The sequence below is a fragment of the Oncorhynchus mykiss genome, chromosome 28 (assembly GCF_057628025.1).
Source record: "Oncorhynchus mykiss isolate SJ-2025 chromosome 28, ASM5762802v1, whole genome shotgun sequence".
Classification (NCBI taxonomy): domain Eukaryota; kingdom Metazoa; phylum Chordata; class Actinopteri; order Salmoniformes; family Salmonidae; genus Oncorhynchus; species Oncorhynchus mykiss.
This window is the reverse complement of record NC_143049.1, coordinates 35,259,964-35,278,733: the sequence shown is the minus strand read 5'-3', so window position 1 is coordinate 35,278,733 and position 18,770 is coordinate 35,259,964. Positions and strand designations below refer to the sequence as shown.

Here is an 18,770-nt window from a genome sequence, read left to right as displayed (position 1 = left end):
GTGAGATGGGTGATCCTAGTTTTAACCCCGGCCCGAAAGGACCAAATGGATCCAGAGGCCCGCCAGGACCACCAGGTCAACATTTAACATTGAAAAGGCAACATTTAACTGTCAACATCTAACCCTGAAAACTCAACATTTAACACAGTCGACATAAACACTGACAGCTGAACATTTAACACTCAACATTTAAAAAAAACTTGACAACTCAACATTTAACACAATCAACATTTAACACGGAAATCTGTACATTTAACACTGGAAATTCAACAATAAACACTCAACATTCAACACTGAAAACCATTGAGTCTATATTTAATTAATCAATGCAACGCTAAACAGTATCTTTAACACAATTTGTTCTCAGCAGTTAGTCAAACCTACTCAAAGATTTGTTTATGCACATATACAGGTTGTCCGGGGCTTGATGTGCCAGTGAGACCCGAAAAGGGGGATCCGGGCCCACCCGGTTACACCGGTAACCAGGGACCTCCAGGTCACAGTGGGCTGCCAGGAGAACCAGGATTAACAGGTTCTGTATTCTTTCTTCATGTGGAACTACAAGCCACATGGCCACTGTGATTCATTTCACCCAAACGGCATATTCTTTCTTACTAATGAACTTTTCTATGGAGGTAAAAGTGAAGGCTATGCCATGTCTTCGCTACGGGCACCACATGCTAATGTTAGCACAATGAGTCTTAGCTACGGGCGCCACAGGCTAACGTTAGCACAATGAGTCTTAGCTACGGGCACTACAGGCTAATGTTAGCACAATGAGTCTTAGCTACGGGCTCCACAGGCTAACGTTAGCACAATGAGTCAGCTACGGGCACCGCAGGCTAACGTTAGCACAATGAGACTTAGCTACGGGCACCACAGGCTAACGTTAGAACAATGAGTCTTAGCTACGGGCACCACAGGCTAATGTTAGCACAATGAGTCTTCGCTACGGGCACCACAGGCTAACATTAGCACAATGAGTCTTCGCTACGGGCACCACAGGCTAACGTTGGCACAATGAGTCAGCTACGGGCACCACAGTCTAACGTTAGCACAATGAGACTTAGCTACGGGCACCACAGGCTAACGTTGGCACAATGAGTCAGCTACGGGCACCACAGTCTAACGTTAGCACAATGAGACTTAGCTACGGGCACCACAGGCTAACGTTAGCACAATGAGTCTTCGCTACGGGCACCACAGGCTAACGTTAGCGCAATGGGTCTCAGTAGCTCCTACTTTAGTTTTGTCTTAATCCATTGCTAAATTCAAGTTGCCTTCTCCCTGCCAGGCCCCCCAGGCCCTGAGGGTCAACAGGGACACAGCCCTCCAGGCCTGCCTGGCTTCCCCGGATGCAAGGGAGACAAAGGATCGCCAGGACTGACAGGTAGTTATGCAAATGAATGTGAATGTGTGTACCTGTCTGTGATTCTAGTGGTAACATTTGTCTTTGTAGATGTTTTTTCTATCCTTTGTCTAGAACGAGTAATTTTACAACGTTGACCTTGTTGAACAAGATACAAACAGTTGGAAAACATGTATTTTATGGAAGTGTTTTTACTCGGGCAGGGCCGTTGGGCTACCGGGGGTTTCCGGGTCAGAAGGGTCCTCTTGGCCCACGGGGCAGCAGCACGGCAGGCCTGGCTGACAGTTTCCTGCTGGCCCGACACAGCCAGACCATCAGAGTGCCTGACTGCCCCCGAGGCACCGCCCTCATCTACTCTGGATACTCTCTGCTCTTCATCAATGGCAACAAAAGGGCTCACGGACAAGACCTGGGTAATGGAGTATGGAGACGCATAATCAATTCATCTGAGACACAAACACACACTTGAGTTGGTAGACTTTACATTCACACACACACACACACACACACACACACACACTGTCACAACACCAAAATAAACTATGCACAGATGTTATTTAGACCAACATTTCAAATGTTGGAGATGGAGAGTGTATAGGTGTCTGAGGGTGTACAGGTGTCAGAGGGTGTAAAGGTGTCAGAGGGTGTAAAGGTGTCAGAGGGTGTATAGGTGTCAGAGGGTGTATAGGTGTCAGAGAGTGTATGGGTGTCAGAGGGTGTATGGGTGTCTGAGGGTGTACAAGTGTCTGAGGGTGTACAGGTCTCAAAGGGTGTATAGGTGTCAGAGGGTGTAAAGTTGTCAGAGGGTGTAAAGTTGTCAGAGGGTGCATAGGTGTCGAGGGTGTATAGGTGTCAGAGAGTGTAGAGGTGTCAGAGGGTGTAGAGGTGTCAGAGGGTGTAAAGTTGTCGAGAAGGTGTAAAGTTGTCGAGGGTGTATAGGTGTCAGAGGGTGTATAGGTGTCAGAGGGTGTAAAGGTGTCAGAGAGTGTAAAGGTGTCCGAGGGTGTACAGGTGTAAAGGTGTCTGAGGGTGTATGGGTGTCAGAGGGTGTAGAGGTGTCAGAGGGTGTAGAGGTGTCAGAGGGTGTAGAGGTGTCAGAGGGTGTAGAGGTGTCAGAGGGTGTAGAGGTGTCAGAGGGTGTAGAGGTGTCAGAGGGTGTAGAGGTGTCAGAGGGTGTAAAGGTGTCAGAGGGTGTAAAGGTGTCAGAGGGGGGAAAAGGTGTCAGAGGGTGTATAGGTGTCAGAGGGTGTATAGGTATCCGAGGGTGTACAGGTGTAAAGGTGTCTGAGGGTGTATGGGTGTCAGAGGGTGATTGGTGTCTGAGGGTGTATGGGTGTCTGAGGGGTGTATGGGTGTCTGAGGGGTGTATGGGTGTCTGAGGGGTGTATGTGTGTCTGAGGGTGTATGGGTGTCTGAGGGTGTCTGGGTGTCTGAGGGTGTATGGGTGTCCGAGGGTGTATGGGTGTCCGAGGGTGTATAGGTATCAGAGGGTGTAAAGGTGTCAGAGGGTGTATAGGTGTCAGAGGGTGTAAAGGTGTCAGAGGGTGTAAAGGTGTCAGATAGTGTACAGGTGTAAAGGTGTCCGAGGGTGTATAGGTGTCCGAGGGTGTATGGGTGTCCGAGGGTGTATGGGTGTCCGAGGGTGTATGGGTGTCCGAGGGTGTAAAGGTGTCAGAGGGTGTATAGGTGTCAGAGGGTGTATGGGTGTCAAAGGGTGTATAGGTGTCAGATGGTGTATAGGTGACAAAGGGTGTATAGGTGTCAAAGGGTGTATAGGTGTAAAGGTGTCAGATGGTGTATAGATGTATAGGTGTCAGAGGGTGTATAGATGTCAGAGGGTGTATAGGTGTCAGAGGGTGTATGGGTGTCAGAGGGTGCATGGGTGTCAGAGGGTGTATGGGCGTCAGAGGGTGTATAGGTGTAAAGGTGTCAGAGGGTGTATAGGTGTAAAGGTGTCAGAGGGTGTAAAGGTGTCAGAGGGTGTAAAGGTGTCAGAATGTATAAAGGTGTCTGAGGGTGTGAAGATGTCCGAGGGTGTATGGGTGTCAGAGGGTGTAAAGGTGTCAGATGGTGTATGGGTGTCAGAGGGTGCATGGATGTCAGAGGGTGTATGGGTGTCAGAGGGTGTATAGGTGTAAAGGTGTCAGAGGGTGTAAAGGTGTCAGAGGGTGTAAAGGTGTCAGAGGGTGTAAAGATGTCAGAGGGTGTAAAGGTGTAAAGGTGTCAGAGGGTGTAAAGATGTCAGAGGTTGTAAATGTGTAAGTAATATGGCGGAAGCCTCTCAGCAGGCAAGGTGGAGCTAATACCTGTCTAATCCCTTCAGATCTACGGTGTCTCAGGGCTAAGGGATAAGGGTTCATTCGGGGTGAAAGAGGTGCTAAAATTGTGACTTTAGCATTCTTCGATGACCTCACCACTGTCCCCCAGGCTCCATTGGCAGCTGCCTGCCTCGTTTCTCCACCATGCCCTTCCTGTTCTGTGACACGGACAACACCTGTCGCTACGCCGCCCGCAATGACTACTCCTATTGGCTGTCCACGGAGAAGCCCATGCCACGCAGCATGGACCTGATCAGAGGAGACGAGATAAGCAGCTACATCAGCAGGTACACAGCCCAGAGAGACAGGACTCACACACTGACTCACACACTAACTCACACACTGACTCACACACTAACTCACACACACACACACACACACACACACACACTATCTCACACACACACACACACACACACACACACACACACACACACGCACGCACGCACGCACACACACACTAACTCAAACACACACACTAACTCACACACACACACTAACTCACACACACACTAACTCACACACACACACTAACTCACACACACACAGACACTAACTCAAACACACACACACACTAACTCACACACACACACACACACACACACACACACACACACACACACACACACACACACACACACACACACACACACACACACACACTAACTCAAACACACACTAACTCAAGCACACACACTAACTCAAACACACACACTAACTCACACACACACAGTAACTCACACACACCCACTAACTCACTCACACACACACACACACACACACACACACACTAACTCACACACACGCAGTAACTAACTCACACGCAGTAACTAACTCACACACACACACTAACTCACACGCACACACACACTAACTCACACGCACACACACACTAACTCAAACACACACACTAACTCACACACACACACACTAACTCACACACACAAACATACTTGCAGGCCAAAAAATACAAGGTCTCTGCAGTCTGCAATCTTGTTTATTTTGGAGCACGTTTCGACAAGTGTGTGTGTGTGTGTGTGTGTGTGTGTGTGTCTGTGTGTGTGTGTGTGTGTGTGTGTGTGTGTGTGTGTGTGTGTGTGTGTGTGTGTGTGTGTGTGTGTGTGTGTGTGTGTGTGTAATTAGGTGTTCAGTGTGTGAGGGCAGCTCCAATGCCATGGCCATCCACAGCCAGACCGCCCAGGTCCCAGACTGTCCTGGTGACTGGGAATCCCTGTGGGCTGGATACTCCTTTGTCATGGTAACAACCTAGCCTGGTGGAACCATCCTGACCTTTGTCATGGTAACAACCTAGCCTGGTGGAACCATCCTGACCTTTGTCATGGTAACAACCTAGCCTGGTGGAACCATCCTGACCTTTGTCATGGTAACAACCTAGCCTGGTGGAACCATCCTGACCTTTGTCATGGTAACAACCTAGCGTGGTGGAACCATCCTGACCTATTTCACTTCACATATCAGTCTGGCATTGCTCTTCATTGATACATGTTGTGCATATGTCTGTAATGAAGGGCATTATTCAAAATGTACTTGTCTGCGATTGGATCACCTTCAACCAATCAGAGGACGGCCTAATTGTGGTATTTTGTCCTAGATCCACCTAATGTTTCTGAGAGGATGCTGATTGGTTCTAACTTATAGGAAATGGCCATCAATTGGAGAAAGGCCAAGCTGATTCATGAAGTGAAACAGAATGGTGAACGATGCGATCAGGCCACTAACAATCTGCTCCCTGTATTACATATACTGTTTAATATCTGTACAATATATGTGTAAATTGATAAATGCGATTGATATGAATGATAATGATGTGAATGAAATATCATAGTAGCAGCGTATGGAGCGGAGTCCATTGTGCCATCATTCAAAACTCAGTCTAACTAACTCTCCTTCTCTATACTTCTCTACCCTCCACCACTTCAAACCCCCATTTTTCATCCCCCGCTTTCCATCCGTCGCTTTCCATCCGTCGCTTTCCATCCGTCGCTTTCCATCCCCCGGTTTCCATCCCCGTTTTCCATCTGTCATTTTCCATCTTGTCATCTCCTATCTTTTTCCCTTTCTCCTCATTTTCTATACTCCTCCTCCTCCTTTTCATTCCCCATTGCTTCCCATCTCTTTTCTCTTCTCCTTTCTCCTCCACCTCTCTCCTCCACCTCTTTCCTTTTCTCCCAGCAAACGGGTGCGGGTGCTGAGGGGTCGGGCCAGCCTCTGGGCTCCCCAGGGTCGTGTCTAGAACACTTCCGCCAGGTCCCCTTCATCGAGTGTCATGGCCGGGGAACCTGTAACTACTTCCCTGACTCCTACAGCTTCTGGCTGGCCTTGCTCGACCCCAACCACATGTTCAGGTTAGAATCATCTCAGCAGAGACTGATTCAGTGTGTGTGTGCGCGCGCGCGCGTGCGTGTGTGTGTGGTGAGCATGGAGGACTGCAAAGTGCGTGCAGACTTTTGTTCTAGCCCAGCTCTAACATACATGAAATGTCCACCTATCTATGCCTAACCTAATCTATCAATACTGTATCATATTCTGTTTTGTTCTATGCTATACTCAACTATACTATGTTGGATTTCATTTGATGTAGACTTCTTGTGTTTTTACGATGTATCTGTCAACTCTAATGGTATAATACCCTGTATTTTACAGCACAGTATACAGTAATACTGTGTCAGCTTGAACTAAACCATATGTCATGGCACTACTCTAAAAAGAGACTACTTTCCTCACAGTGCATACTTTACTGATCTAGGATCAGTTTTGCCTTTTTAAGATCATAATCAATCAAATTATATGAACTGAGTGGACATGATCCTAGACCAGCACTCCTACTCGTTGATGCTTTGTGAATATGGGCCCTGTTCTGTGTGCTGCAGTAAGCCTGTGCCCCAGACGGTGAAAGGACCTCTTCTAGAGAATGTCATCAGTCGCTGCCGCGTATGCAGGAAACCACAAAGCAATGGTAGTGCATTATAATCCACATTCAGCCTCAAGCAGTGCAAAATGAACCATTACTTTTGACGGATGACTTTAAACAAATGATAATAATCATATTCTTAATGTATTTATAATTAGGTGTTTTTTTCCCCTAGACAAATCCAGCCAGGCTCAAGCGCTCACTCAAAATATTTGGAAGATGTAAGATACTATTTGCAAACTGGTATGGTTCCCAGTCCAAAAGACACGGCTGAATTATTCTGAATCAAGACAGACATGTTTATTTAAGATATCTTGGAACTACTGTTAATATCACCTTCTGGGTTGTAATTATATTGAGCTCTTCATGACTTGCACTGAGGACCACACATGTGATTTTAATGTATCTAAGTGGTTTTATAAAGTCTCAAGCACTGTACTGTATTTCGCTATTGTGTTTGGCTCTATTAACATGTATATTTGATAATGTGTCTTGGTTATTCCTTTCAACATAGGGTGCTCTCTAACAAACAAAAAAAAAACGTGTTTTTTGTTTTGTTTTGTATTTGCAAAAAAAAATGGTTGGATATTTCCAAATAAACATTCACTCAGAGTTGCGTCTGTGTAATTACTCGAGTTTAGGTCTAAATGCCATAACATTTTCTGCGCGGACAATCTACACTTTTAAATGGCCCTTTTAGTCATTTAGCAGATGTTCTTATCCAGAACGTCTTAGTCAGTGCATTCATCTGAAGATAGCTAGGTGAGACAATAACCACATATCTCAGTCATATAGTAAGCACATTTTTCCTCAATAAAGTCTAACTATACTCGTTGCCATAAATAATGGAACGTCTCTTCTCTCCTTGTCAGGGTACTGTACTGTTAATGAGTGGGTTAATCCACCCCCCAGGCCCACTGAAGCCCATTCACCCCAGTGGAATAACTTTGATCTGGGGCTGCCGGATCATCTTCATTCATCTTTATGGCCAGTCACAGTAGTTGGCGTTAGCCTGCATTATGCTGTTATGAGAGGTCAGACCCAATTACTTGAGCATGAACAACACAACTGAAAGCTTGCTTTGATGTTTTCCGTTGTTGGAGAAATAAAATGGTGCGATGTGGCAAACCTCATTGACCGGCACTAGACTGAAACATTATTGACTAATTCCAAACTGACCTTGGAACTCGCTTAACCAGATGGATATTTATAAGGAACTTGTGTAAACCTGAAATGACCATCTGGATGACACGGACTATTCAGTGGGAAAGAGCTCTATCATACAGCCCTGACATCATTAAGATTCTATCACACATGAGTAGGTGACACATCACTTTGGTTGTCAGGGAAACCACCTTTATAGCGAACTGAGAACAGGTCTGGGTAGGACATCCTATGTTTGAACAGGTCTGGATAGGACATCCTATGGAAATAACAAATGATGTGAATGTGTGCAGTCAGTGTACTAGTGAAAGCTGGATATAGTCGGTAGCTAATGGGAAAACACATGTCTGAGTCTACATTCACTTTCCACAGTATACTGTTTTGTTTCCAAAATGTAATTCTACATCACAATGTACTGTTCAGTAAGAGAGTAAAATACCAACATCCTGTTCCTGAAATATGACATTCTCTCTTTGTTAACTTCCACAGCCACAATCCCTATAACAAGAATCCTCTCATCTCCTAAATAAAAAGGGCTACACACTGGAGCTGTCCATGGTTCTGAAGGTAAACACTGGAGCTGTCCATGGTGCTGAAGGTCTACACACTGGAGCTGTCCATGGAGCTGAAGGTAAACACGGGAGCTGTCCATGGTGCTGAAGGTCTACACACTGGAGCTGTCCATGGTGCTGAAGGTAAACACTGGAGCTGTCCATGGGGCTGAAGATCAAATCACTGGAGCTGTCCATGGTGCTGAAGGTCTACACACTGGAGCTGTCCATGGTGCTGAAGGTCAACACACTGGAGCTGTCCATGGTGCTGAAAATCAACGCAATGGTGCTGTCCATGGTGCTGAAGGTCAACGCGCTGGAGCTGTCCATGGTGCTGAAGGTCAACACACTTCAAAAACCTCTTACTCTAAAAGGGCATTATCATAATTTTCACAATTTCTGTGTTATTTCGCCCTCATAGTGTGGAACTATTATAGAAATATACAGAAATCACATTTTTGACTGCACTGCCTCTTTAAATCGCACTACCATCAGAAAAACAGTATTGGACCCTAAGGTAGAATAACTAAAACTCACTAACCCATTTAATGGCTGTGGTCAATAGCTTGAACATCCCTATGTCATAGTGGATAACAAAGCCACAGCATTTTTTTAAAACACACTACTTTGACGTAAGGCAATAACAGACATAAGCGACATGCAACTACTATGTTTAAATGTCACTTTTTTACGTATTCTAATGAGACCATGTTACAGAGCATAGTAAGCCATAGGAAGGCAGTACTACCACAGTTAATAGCCTAGTGGTTACAACGTTGGGTCAGTAACCTGAAAGTGTTGCTGGATTGAATCCCCGAGCTGACATGGTGAAAATCTGTCATTCTGCCCCCGAGCAAGACAGCTAACCCACTGTTCCCTGGGTGCTGAAGACGTGGATGTCGATTAAGGCAGCACCCCGCAGCTACCTGATTCAGAGGGGTTGGGTTAAATGCAGAAGACACATTTCAGTTGTACAACTGACTAGGTTTCCCCGTTTCCCCTTAATATTAGAAAGACATTTTCTAATTTGCGTCCCAACACTGCTTTTACTGGAAGCAATATCAGAAACCATACCGCCACGCTATCTGTTCTCATCTTAAAATACCTCCACTTAATGCCCTATAGGCTTCTTTACACGTTGTGGACATGTTGTGGACACGTTGTGCCGTTGTGGGCACGTTGTGGACACGTTGTGGGCACGTTGTGGGCACGTTGTGGGACACGTTGTGGGCACGTTGTGCCGTTGTGGACATGTTGTGGGCACGTTGTGGGCACGTTGTGGGACACGTTGTGGGCACGTTGTGGAAACGTTGCGGACACGTTGTGGACACGTTGTGGGACACGTTGTGGGACATGTTGTGGACACGTTGTGGGACTCGTTGTGGACACGTTGTGGACACGTTGTGGGACACGTTGTGGACACGTTGTGGCAAGGTGCAATGAACCTGTGAGGGACGGGCACTACTACCCCCTGTACTAATAGGATTAATCCACTCAGTGGAAGACCAATGGTAGCGGCGCTACATAATCCTCCTATAGAATATAATTCAATAAATTGAGCGCTATCCCCTTAAATGGGTAATCTGCAGTTGAAACAAAAACAAAGTACACCCCGCCACTGTTTCTGTAAAAAGATGAGGGATGGGGCTACTGATGCAAGGACTGACCGTCCATGCTATAAAAAGTATCATTTTCACCATGTTTTGAGGCTATACAGTGTTTGATTAAATTTACTTTGTTAACAAACATTGGAGTAAAACAAGCTTATATTTTAGATTCTGATGGAGATGAACTAATCTCATGACGCATTTATAAATTATAAACTTCCAAGAATCAATGTGTAGGTTACATATCATTCATTTATAAATAAATAAAAATGATGTATCAACTACAGATTGCGCTTTTAGGGTCTACCTTCTTCCCTTTCAAGGTGAACTTCAATAAGAGGAGCCATATTATTGTGTCTTGGGCTTGCCAAGCATGAATGTGTGATAACAACATAAAACATGCATTTTAATTCAACATAATCTAAGTGACTGGTCAGCTAAGGCTACTGTGTGAATACATGTATGCTACAACCATGGCCAGGTCCGTTTTTAACACAGTGGGTCTGTATAACATGTTGTTTTTTTTTGCGCAAAATGATCATTATTTGGCTAATAATGTGGGCCTCGGGGAAAAATGGGCCGGTGTGGAGACCTCAAGGAAAAAAATGGGCAGTTGTGTTAGAAATGCCGGGACGATTTTTGGTCAAAGTCTGCCCCTGGCTACAACTGTAATAAGAGGGGTGGGAGAGGGGATACTACGGACTAACAGATATATGTCAAACAGAGTATAAATCTCATTAATAGACAAGGCAGACGGAACCAGTGTGAGCCTGCCGCGATGTTGAGCGACTTCCGCCACCTCTGGATTCCCCAATATCTTCCTGTTTTATGGCGCAGAAAAGGGGTTAATGAGATCACTTTTTGCGCCATGTCGGTGTCATTAACGTTTAATTTCACGAGTGCACATTGCGCGGCCAGTCGCACGGAAACCAGCTTGTAATAGCACAGTGTGTGGATCTGTGTGCGTGCAAATATGTGAAAACAACCGATGATGACATTATATTCAGTTAGGCCTCTATATCCGCAATGACGTGAGTGTGGATACCAGCTATAGCTGAGGCAGTAATAGGAGAAAAAAAAACATGTCGGCCCCACGCCCACACACAGCACGAGTGGAATTTATGGCCTGAATAAATGGTGCGTTAAAGACTACAGGCTACAAATTAAAATTACCTGTAACATGTTTTATTATGCTCCAACATCTCGTTGTAAAATATACAGTCTTGCAACTATGAGAAGAACAAGAGTTGCCTTTAGTTCCAGACCCCTAATGACTGTTGTAAATTATCTGTCACATCACATGCTTTACTGCATCACTGAGGACAAATACAATTTCATTACCTCACCCTCATCTTACGTAATACATTGGTTTAAAAAGACCAGCTACCGGGGTAGCTGCAAGTTATTCAGAGTTTCGTTCCATCATTCCATCTTGGGACATCTCATCTATACCAGCTCAAGAGACCTACCAGAGTCCAGATGGCCCTCACCGGAATCTGGTGCGCATTTGTGCTTGTGTGTGTCAGTCTGTGTCAGACGGGGAAGGTCGACTCTTTCGGAGGGTCTTCGGATCTCAAGCTCGGACACCAAGATAAACCAACATGGCTCGAAACATTACAGGATAAACAGGTGAGGAGCATGGTGTTCTGTTCGTACTCTTTTAAGGTTTCTGAAAATTAGGCGATATAAAGTTGACGTTACTTAGTGGAACGTGCTTGCATTAAATTAAATGAGTGGATTTGTCCATTGTGCTGAAATGGCTAATTGGAAAAATGGCAGTAAACGCACAAAATGACAGGCTCCTTCACTTTGGAAGTTTGATTTTAGTAGACTAGCCTACCTATGCTAGGCTATAGGCTATATGCTATTGAATTAACAAGGAATGCATTTAACATTGCAGTTATATAAGAACATCGTTTTTCTTTCACAGGTATCCGCTGACGACAAATACAACTTCGTCTGGCTGCTGTACAAGCTTTCACAGTCACACCACGACAACACGTTGAAAATAAACTCCCTCCCTCGTGGACCGGAGAGTGTCGGGAAACAGGAGAGTAGGCGCGAGACTATGCCACAGGACTCGCGCGTTCGTAAAGAAGGATGCAAAGTGTTCTTCTGGAAGTCATGGACCGCCTGCTGATCGTCTGCTTTTACTCCCAAACAGATGGTCTTCTAATCGACGACAGTTTTCATTACAAATCCTTACCAGCTTGCCAAAGTTTTTACGAAATTGTTAATTTAACGTATTATTTTTTTTAAATTCATTTTAAGTTACATGGTTGTGAGGCTATAGCCGATTTGTCAAGTTGAAATAAAATTATAATTATTTATTAATCGTTTGTCTCCAGAATTATACTTTTCTCTCTCTCAATTCAATTTCAATTTAAGGGACTTTATTGACGCGGGAAACATATGTTTATATTGCCAAATCAAGTGAATTAGATAATAAACAAAAGTGAAATCTCTCTCTCTCATTTCTTAGAATGTTAGATAGTATTTCTTAGTACAGTAGGCTATGCGATGATGCAGATTAGAATGGACTTTAAATGGGTCATCTGCATTTGATACATCCATTTATTTTCTACTTTTAAATTAATGATGTATACCTGTAGGCTACCCATTTATTATTTTCTAGACATTTTTATTTATCTTTATTATTTTCTGTTGGGTGGGGTCACAGGAATATGATCCATTTCAAATGATAGGATGCCGTAGGATGCCACTCATTGTTTCTTGAAGAATATAACTTATAAATGCCTCATGAGCTTAGTTCAACTGTTGTACATCATCAGAACCTAAAATATGTTTTTTTTTTTACTCCATTGTTTGTAAACCATGTAGGCTAATTGTAAACAAACACCGTATAGCTGTTAAACACGGTCAAAAATGATAATTTGATATCTTGGATGGTCAGTCCTTGTATTCATAGCTCTGGCTATGAATTTGAGAGTGGTTACATTTCTCCATCCCCAAGGAATTAAGAAATCTATATATATTAAAATGAGCAATGTCAGAGTCCAGAATATAAATATGTATGACTATGATGGTGTGTATAGACATTAAGGACAGTAAATGAATAGAGAAGGTGTGTACAGCAGTAGTCATATAGGATGAGCCTTGACCTGAATACAGTGTATACATATGAAGTAGGTAAAACAGTATAAACATGATTAAAGTGACCAGTGTTCAATGACTATGTACATAGGGCAGCAGTCTCTAAGGTGCAGGGTAGAGTACCGGGTGGTAGCCGGCTAGTAACAGTCTCTATGGGGTAGAGTACCGGGTGGTAGCCGGCTAATAACAGTCTCTATGGGGAAGAGTACCGGGTGGTAGCCGGCTAGTAACAGTCTCTAAGGTGCAGGGTAGAGTACCGGGTGGTAGCCGGCTGGAACAGTGACTAACGTTCAGGGTACTGGCGGAGGCCAGCAAATGATGACTATTTAACAGTCTAATGATCTGGAGATAAAAGCTGTTTTCAGTCTCTCAGTTCCAGCTTTGATGCACCTGTACTGTCAACAGTGGTAGTGGTGGTGGTGGGGGGGGGGGGTGTGTTATTGTTGGAACTGCACATTGCCCCTTTAAATCTGTACTAAAATGAAGGAATGTTTTTTTATTTTCTTTGTGTTTCATTTTGATAGCTTGGTGTATCGTGGGCTGCAGCACTTCATCAGCAGCAGAGGGGGCTCTTCGCCTGGCGTTCCCACTCCATCTACCTGAAATTCATAACATGTCTACAATTTCCCTAGATTTACTTCAATAATCGATACACGACAGTAGTAAAGAGGTAAACACATCACCGTTATATATGGATATTCTCTTGCCAGTGCACTTCTATACGACATTAACGGGACTACAATTTAGTATGCCGCCTATGCTGGGTCGTCTGTGAGTCTCAGTTTACCTGGTATGCTCATAAGAGCCTGAATTTGTGATGTGTAGGCACACTGAGGTATCAGACTGTGAAGCAACACAAACATTGGCACAGACACATGCATATTTCATAGTTTGATGTCTTCACTTATTCTACAATGTAGAAAATAGTAAAAATAAAGAAAAATCCTTGAATGAGTAGGTGTGTCCAAACGTTTGACTGGTACTGTATGTACTGTATGAAGGCAAAAATGTACTTAACTTCCAGTGTGGATGTGTAATAGATGTGAAATGGATGTGTAATAGATGTGTAATAGATGTGTAATAGATGTGTAATGATGTGGCTGTGTAATGGATGTGTAATAGATGTGTATGTGTGCAGGATGCATATCTTATGTATGAGCTTGGGTTTGAAATTATGAAATAAGCATTCATGAATGAATAGGGCTAAAAGAAAAAATAGAGAGAATGTGAGATGGAATGAGACGGAGCGAGAGGGAATGAGATGGAGTGAGGGGGAGTGAGATGAGTAAGAGGGGTGTGAGAGGGAGTGAGATGAGTGAGGGGGAGTGAGATGAGTAAGAGGGGAGTGAGATGGGGTGAGATGGAATGAGACGGAGCGAGAGGGAATGAGATGGAGTGAGATGATTAAGAGGGGTGTGAGAGGGAGTGAGATGGAATGAGAAGGAGTGAGATGAGTAAGAGGGGTGTGAGAGGGAGTGAGATGGAATGAGAGGGAGTGAGATGGAATGAGATGGAGTGAGGGGGAGTGAGATGGGGTGAGATGGAATGAGAAGGAGTGAGATGGAATGAGAAGGAGTGAGATGGGGTGAGAAGGCGTGAGATGGAATGAGAAGGAGTGAGATGAGTAAGAGGGGTGTGAGAGGGAGTGAGATGGAATGAGAGGGAGTGAGATGGAATGAGATGGAGTGAGGGGGAGTGAGATGGGGTGAGATGGAATGAGAAGGAGTGAGATGGAATGAGAAGGAGTGAGATGAGTAAGAGGGGTGTGAGAGGGAGTGAGATGGAATGAGAGGGAGTGAGATGGAATGAGATGGGGTGAGATGGAATGAGAAGGTGTGAGATGAGTAAGAGGGGTGTGAGAGGTTGTGAGATGGAATGAGAGGGAGTGAGATGGAATGAGAGGGAGTGAGGGGGAGTGAGGGGGAGTGAGATGGAATGAGAGGGAGTGAGGGGGAGTGAGATGGGGTGAGATGGAATGAGAGGGAGTGAGATGGGGTGAGATGGAATGAGAAGGAGTGCGATGAGTAAGAGGGGTGTGAGAGGGTGTGAGATGGAATGAGATGGAATGAGAGGGAGTGAGATGAGTAAGAGGGGAGTGAGATGGGGTGAGATGGAATGAGAAGGAGTGAGATGAGTAAGAGGGGAGTGAGATGGAATGAGAGGAAGGGAGGGGGAGTGAGATGGAATGAGAGGGAGTGAGGGAATAAGTTGGAGAGAGAATTAATAAGATGGAGAGAGAGGGGGAATAAGATGGAATAAGGGCTATTGGGATTGATCTGTTCTGTCCCTGAGCTAATGGGAAAGAGCAGAACAGCATTGTAAAATAACAGGAAACACTGCCAGACAAATTACATGATCATACCTGCAGAGGTTGGTGTGTGTGTATTATATGAGTTTCTGTGAGGTGTGTGTGTATTATATGAGTTTCTGTGAGGTGTGTGTGTGTGTATTATATGAGTTTCTGTGAGGTGTGTGTGTATTATGAGTTTCTGTGAGGTGTGTGTGTGTATTATATGAGTTTCTGTGAGGTGTGTGTGTGTGTGTATTATATGAGTTTCTGTGAGGTGTGTGTCTGTATTATATGAGTTTCTGTGAGGTGTGTGTGTATTATATAAGTTTCTGTGAGGTGTGTGTGTGTATTATATGAGTTTCTGTGAGGTGTGTGTGTGTGTGTTGGACTACATGTATCAGTAGTTGTCCCAGTGCTTCATAAGTTAGTGACACTGTGTGTGTGTGTGTGTGTGTGTGTGTGTGTGTGTCTTTGTGTGACTACTAAAACAGAGAGAATGGCTCAAGGCATACAAAGGAAGAACATCTCCGTTTTCTCTGTGGTAATCTTTCTTTTCTAACTAGCACAACATTTCCAAGACTTCTGTGCAGTCGCTCCCACTTGTATGCCTCTTTCATTTACAGCCATATAATGATTCCCAACTTGCTTTTTTCCTTTGCTCTGGGAAAGAATTAAAGCCAATTATCCAATACATTCTTCACTTCTGAACAGTAGATTTGGATGAAAAGACATGAGAAAAGACCTGCGAGCCCATTAAGATCAAAGGCAGACTGCTGAAGTCTTAGTTGAATGGAGACCAATTGTTTTTTTTATGAGGAATTTCCTACTTCAGAGCTAGGAGTTCCTCATTCTCTCTGAGAGGGAAGAAGACAACAATGTCCGCAAGGCTCCATCCCATATCTAAACCCAGAGACTCCGTCCCATATCTAAACCCAGAGGCTCCGTCCCATATCTAAACCCAGAGGCTCCGTCCCATATCTAAACCCAGAGGCTCCGTCCCATATCTAAACCCAGAGGCTCCGTCCCATATCTAAACCCAGAGGCTCCGTCCCATATCTAAACCCAGAGACTCCGTCCCATATCTAAACCCAGAGGCTCCGTCCCATATCTAAACCCAGAGGCTCCGTCCCATATCTAAACCCAGAGGCTCCGTCCCATATCTAAACCCAGAGGCTCCGTCCCATATGGCACCCTGTTCCCTTTATAATGCACTACCTTAATTAACCAGGGCCCATAGTGCACTACCTTAACCAGGGCCCAATGTGCACTTCCTTAACCAGGGCCCATAGTGCACTACCTTAACCAGGGCCCATAGTGCACTACCTTAACCAGGGCCTATAGTGCACTACCTTAACCAGGGCCCATAGTGCACTACCTTAACCAGGGCCTATAGTGCACTACCTTAACAAGGGCCCATAGTGCACTACCTTAACCAGGGCCCATAGTGCACTACCTTAACCAGGGCACAAGGGGAATAGGGTGCCATTGGGAACGCACCCAGAGTAACATAGGGATGGAGACGGGGAATAGAGAGATAGAAAGAAAAAGAGAAGAAAGATAATGAGGCAAATAAAGAAAGACATGGAAGTAGATCTTTATTAGGCCTGGATGATGGTCTGGATGATGGTCTGATGATGGTCTGGATGATGGTCTGGATGATGGCCTGGATGATGGTCTGGATGATGGTCTGATGATGGCCTGGATGATGGTCTGGATGATGGCCTGGATGATGGTCTGGATGATGGTCTGGATGATGGCCTGGAGGATGGTCAGGATGATGGCCTGGATGATGGCCTGGATGATGGCCTGGAGGATGGTCTGATGATGGCCTGGATGATGGTCTGGAGGATGGTCTGATGATGGTCTGGAGGATGGTCTGATGATGGCCTGGATGATGGTCTGGAGGATGATCTGATGATGGTCTGATGATGGTCTGGATGATGGTCTGATGATGGCCTGGATGATGGTCTGGAGGATGATCTGATGATGGTCTGATGATGGTCTGGATGATGGTCTGATGATGGTCTGATGATGGCCTTGATGATGGCCTGGAGGATGGTCTGATGATGGCCTGGATGATGGTCTGGAGGCAAGCCTGAATGATGGTCTGGATGATGGCCTGGATGATGGTCTGATGATGGTCTGGATGATGGCCTTAATGATGGTCTGGATGATGGTCTGATGATGGCCTTGATGATGGTCTGGAGGATGGTTTGATGATGGCCTTGATAATGGTCTGATGATGGCCTTGATGATGGTCTGATGATGGCATTGATGATGGCCTGATGATGGTCTTGATGATGGCCTTGATAATGGTCTGATGATGACCTTGATGATGGCCTGATGATGGTCTGGATGATGGTCTGATGATGTCTCACGCTGGTATTAACTCAATGTTAGTGTTATAATTAATTCAATGTATTCAGAGAATCAATGGAGAGCTGTCGACCCAGTGTTTCCTCACACAGCAGGGACTAGGTCAGCAGGGACTAGTCAGATACCCAACATTGTTCCATATCTACATGTCGCAGGGTGGGGAGTGCGCCTGAGAGCTGGCTGCAACCCTTGACATTGCTCTCCTCAGGTGCCGAGGGACTTCCGAGGTAGTCTAAACAGCTGACTCTTTTTTTCCCACTTACAGAAAAAAAGTTTGTTGTCTGTGAGCTGTTTTCTACCTATTAAAGGTTTATCAGGAGGCAAAAAAGGACAGCATAGATTCCTATATAGATTATAGATATTGTCTTTCTGTGAATTGTGATATTAAAGGGACAGTTCAATCAAAAATGTTTGTCACGCTTCTTTCAGACAACTTTCTCAAGAGTGGTCCAATGGCGAGATGTAATGCTATATGCCTCAATCCCAAATAAACGGGAGCCTTTTAGACGATGCCTATATTTCCTATTCATGCGTGATTGAGGCATGTTACAGAAATAACAGTAGCTGGATCGAAACAAAAGATGGCACGGGACAGATAGCATGTGCCAAAACAAGCAGTGTGGAGAATCATTGTACCCTCTAAAATGCTGTGAAATATATTTTTTTCAATAACCAAAAATATTGTATTTTCAGATGTTTAAAGCTTGTGTACAAACCCCATAAGGGTATAAAGACACAATAGTGCACATAGAATGGGATCTACCACTTATCAGGCTTGCTTTCAATGAGAATTACAGATCTATAACTCACATTTCTATGTGTACTCAGTCGGGTACACACAAAAGGTACACACTGGACCTTTAAAGGCTTGTAAACATGAATGAACTATTGCTTAAACACATAAATACATTTTGAATTGGTTCCTGTACCAGAGTTGGCTCAATCGAAATACCTTCAAAATAGCAACTCTATTCAGCACTATAGATAGACAGTAACATCTTGGAGCAATGCTTCTCCAATTTTGCATAGAAATGAGCGTCGCTTCAGAA

The 18,770-nt window shown here is 44.6% G+C and overlaps 1 protein-coding gene and 1 long non-coding RNA gene across 2 annotated transcripts in view; both read left to right on the top strand.

Annotated features, from left to right (window-relative positions):
• LOC110509050 (uncharacterized) overlaps positions 1 to 7,231 on the top strand; it is a 61,639-nt gene extending 54,408 nt beyond the window's left edge. The window contains exons 45-53 of the mRNA XM_036966668.2: positions 1 to 75; positions 413 to 532; positions 1,295 to 1,390; positions 1,573 to 1,782; positions 3,797 to 3,974; positions 4,831 to 4,945; positions 5,881 to 6,053; positions 6,579 to 6,664; positions 6,795 to 7,231. Coding sequence (XP_036822563.2) covers positions 1 to 75; positions 413 to 532; positions 1,295 to 1,390; positions 1,573 to 1,782; positions 3,797 to 3,974; positions 4,831 to 4,945; positions 5,881 to 6,053; positions 6,579 to 6,664; positions 6,795 to 6,844 — 1,103 coding nt within the window. The 3' untranslated portion in view covers positions 6,845 to 7,231. The remainder of the gene's footprint in view (positions 76 to 412; positions 533 to 1,294; positions 1,391 to 1,572; positions 1,783 to 3,796; positions 3,975 to 4,830; positions 4,946 to 5,880; positions 6,054 to 6,578; positions 6,665 to 6,794) is intronic.
• Positions 7,232 to 11,340: 4,109 nt separating this feature from the next.
• LOC149970847 (uncharacterized) lies at positions 11,341 to 12,406 on the top strand. The gene is made up of 2 exons (XR_016492790.1): positions 11,341 to 11,570; positions 11,872 to 12,406. It is a non-coding gene; the product is annotated as an uncharacterized LOC149970847 (long non-coding RNA).
• Positions 12,407 to 18,770: the final 6,364 nt, after the last annotated feature.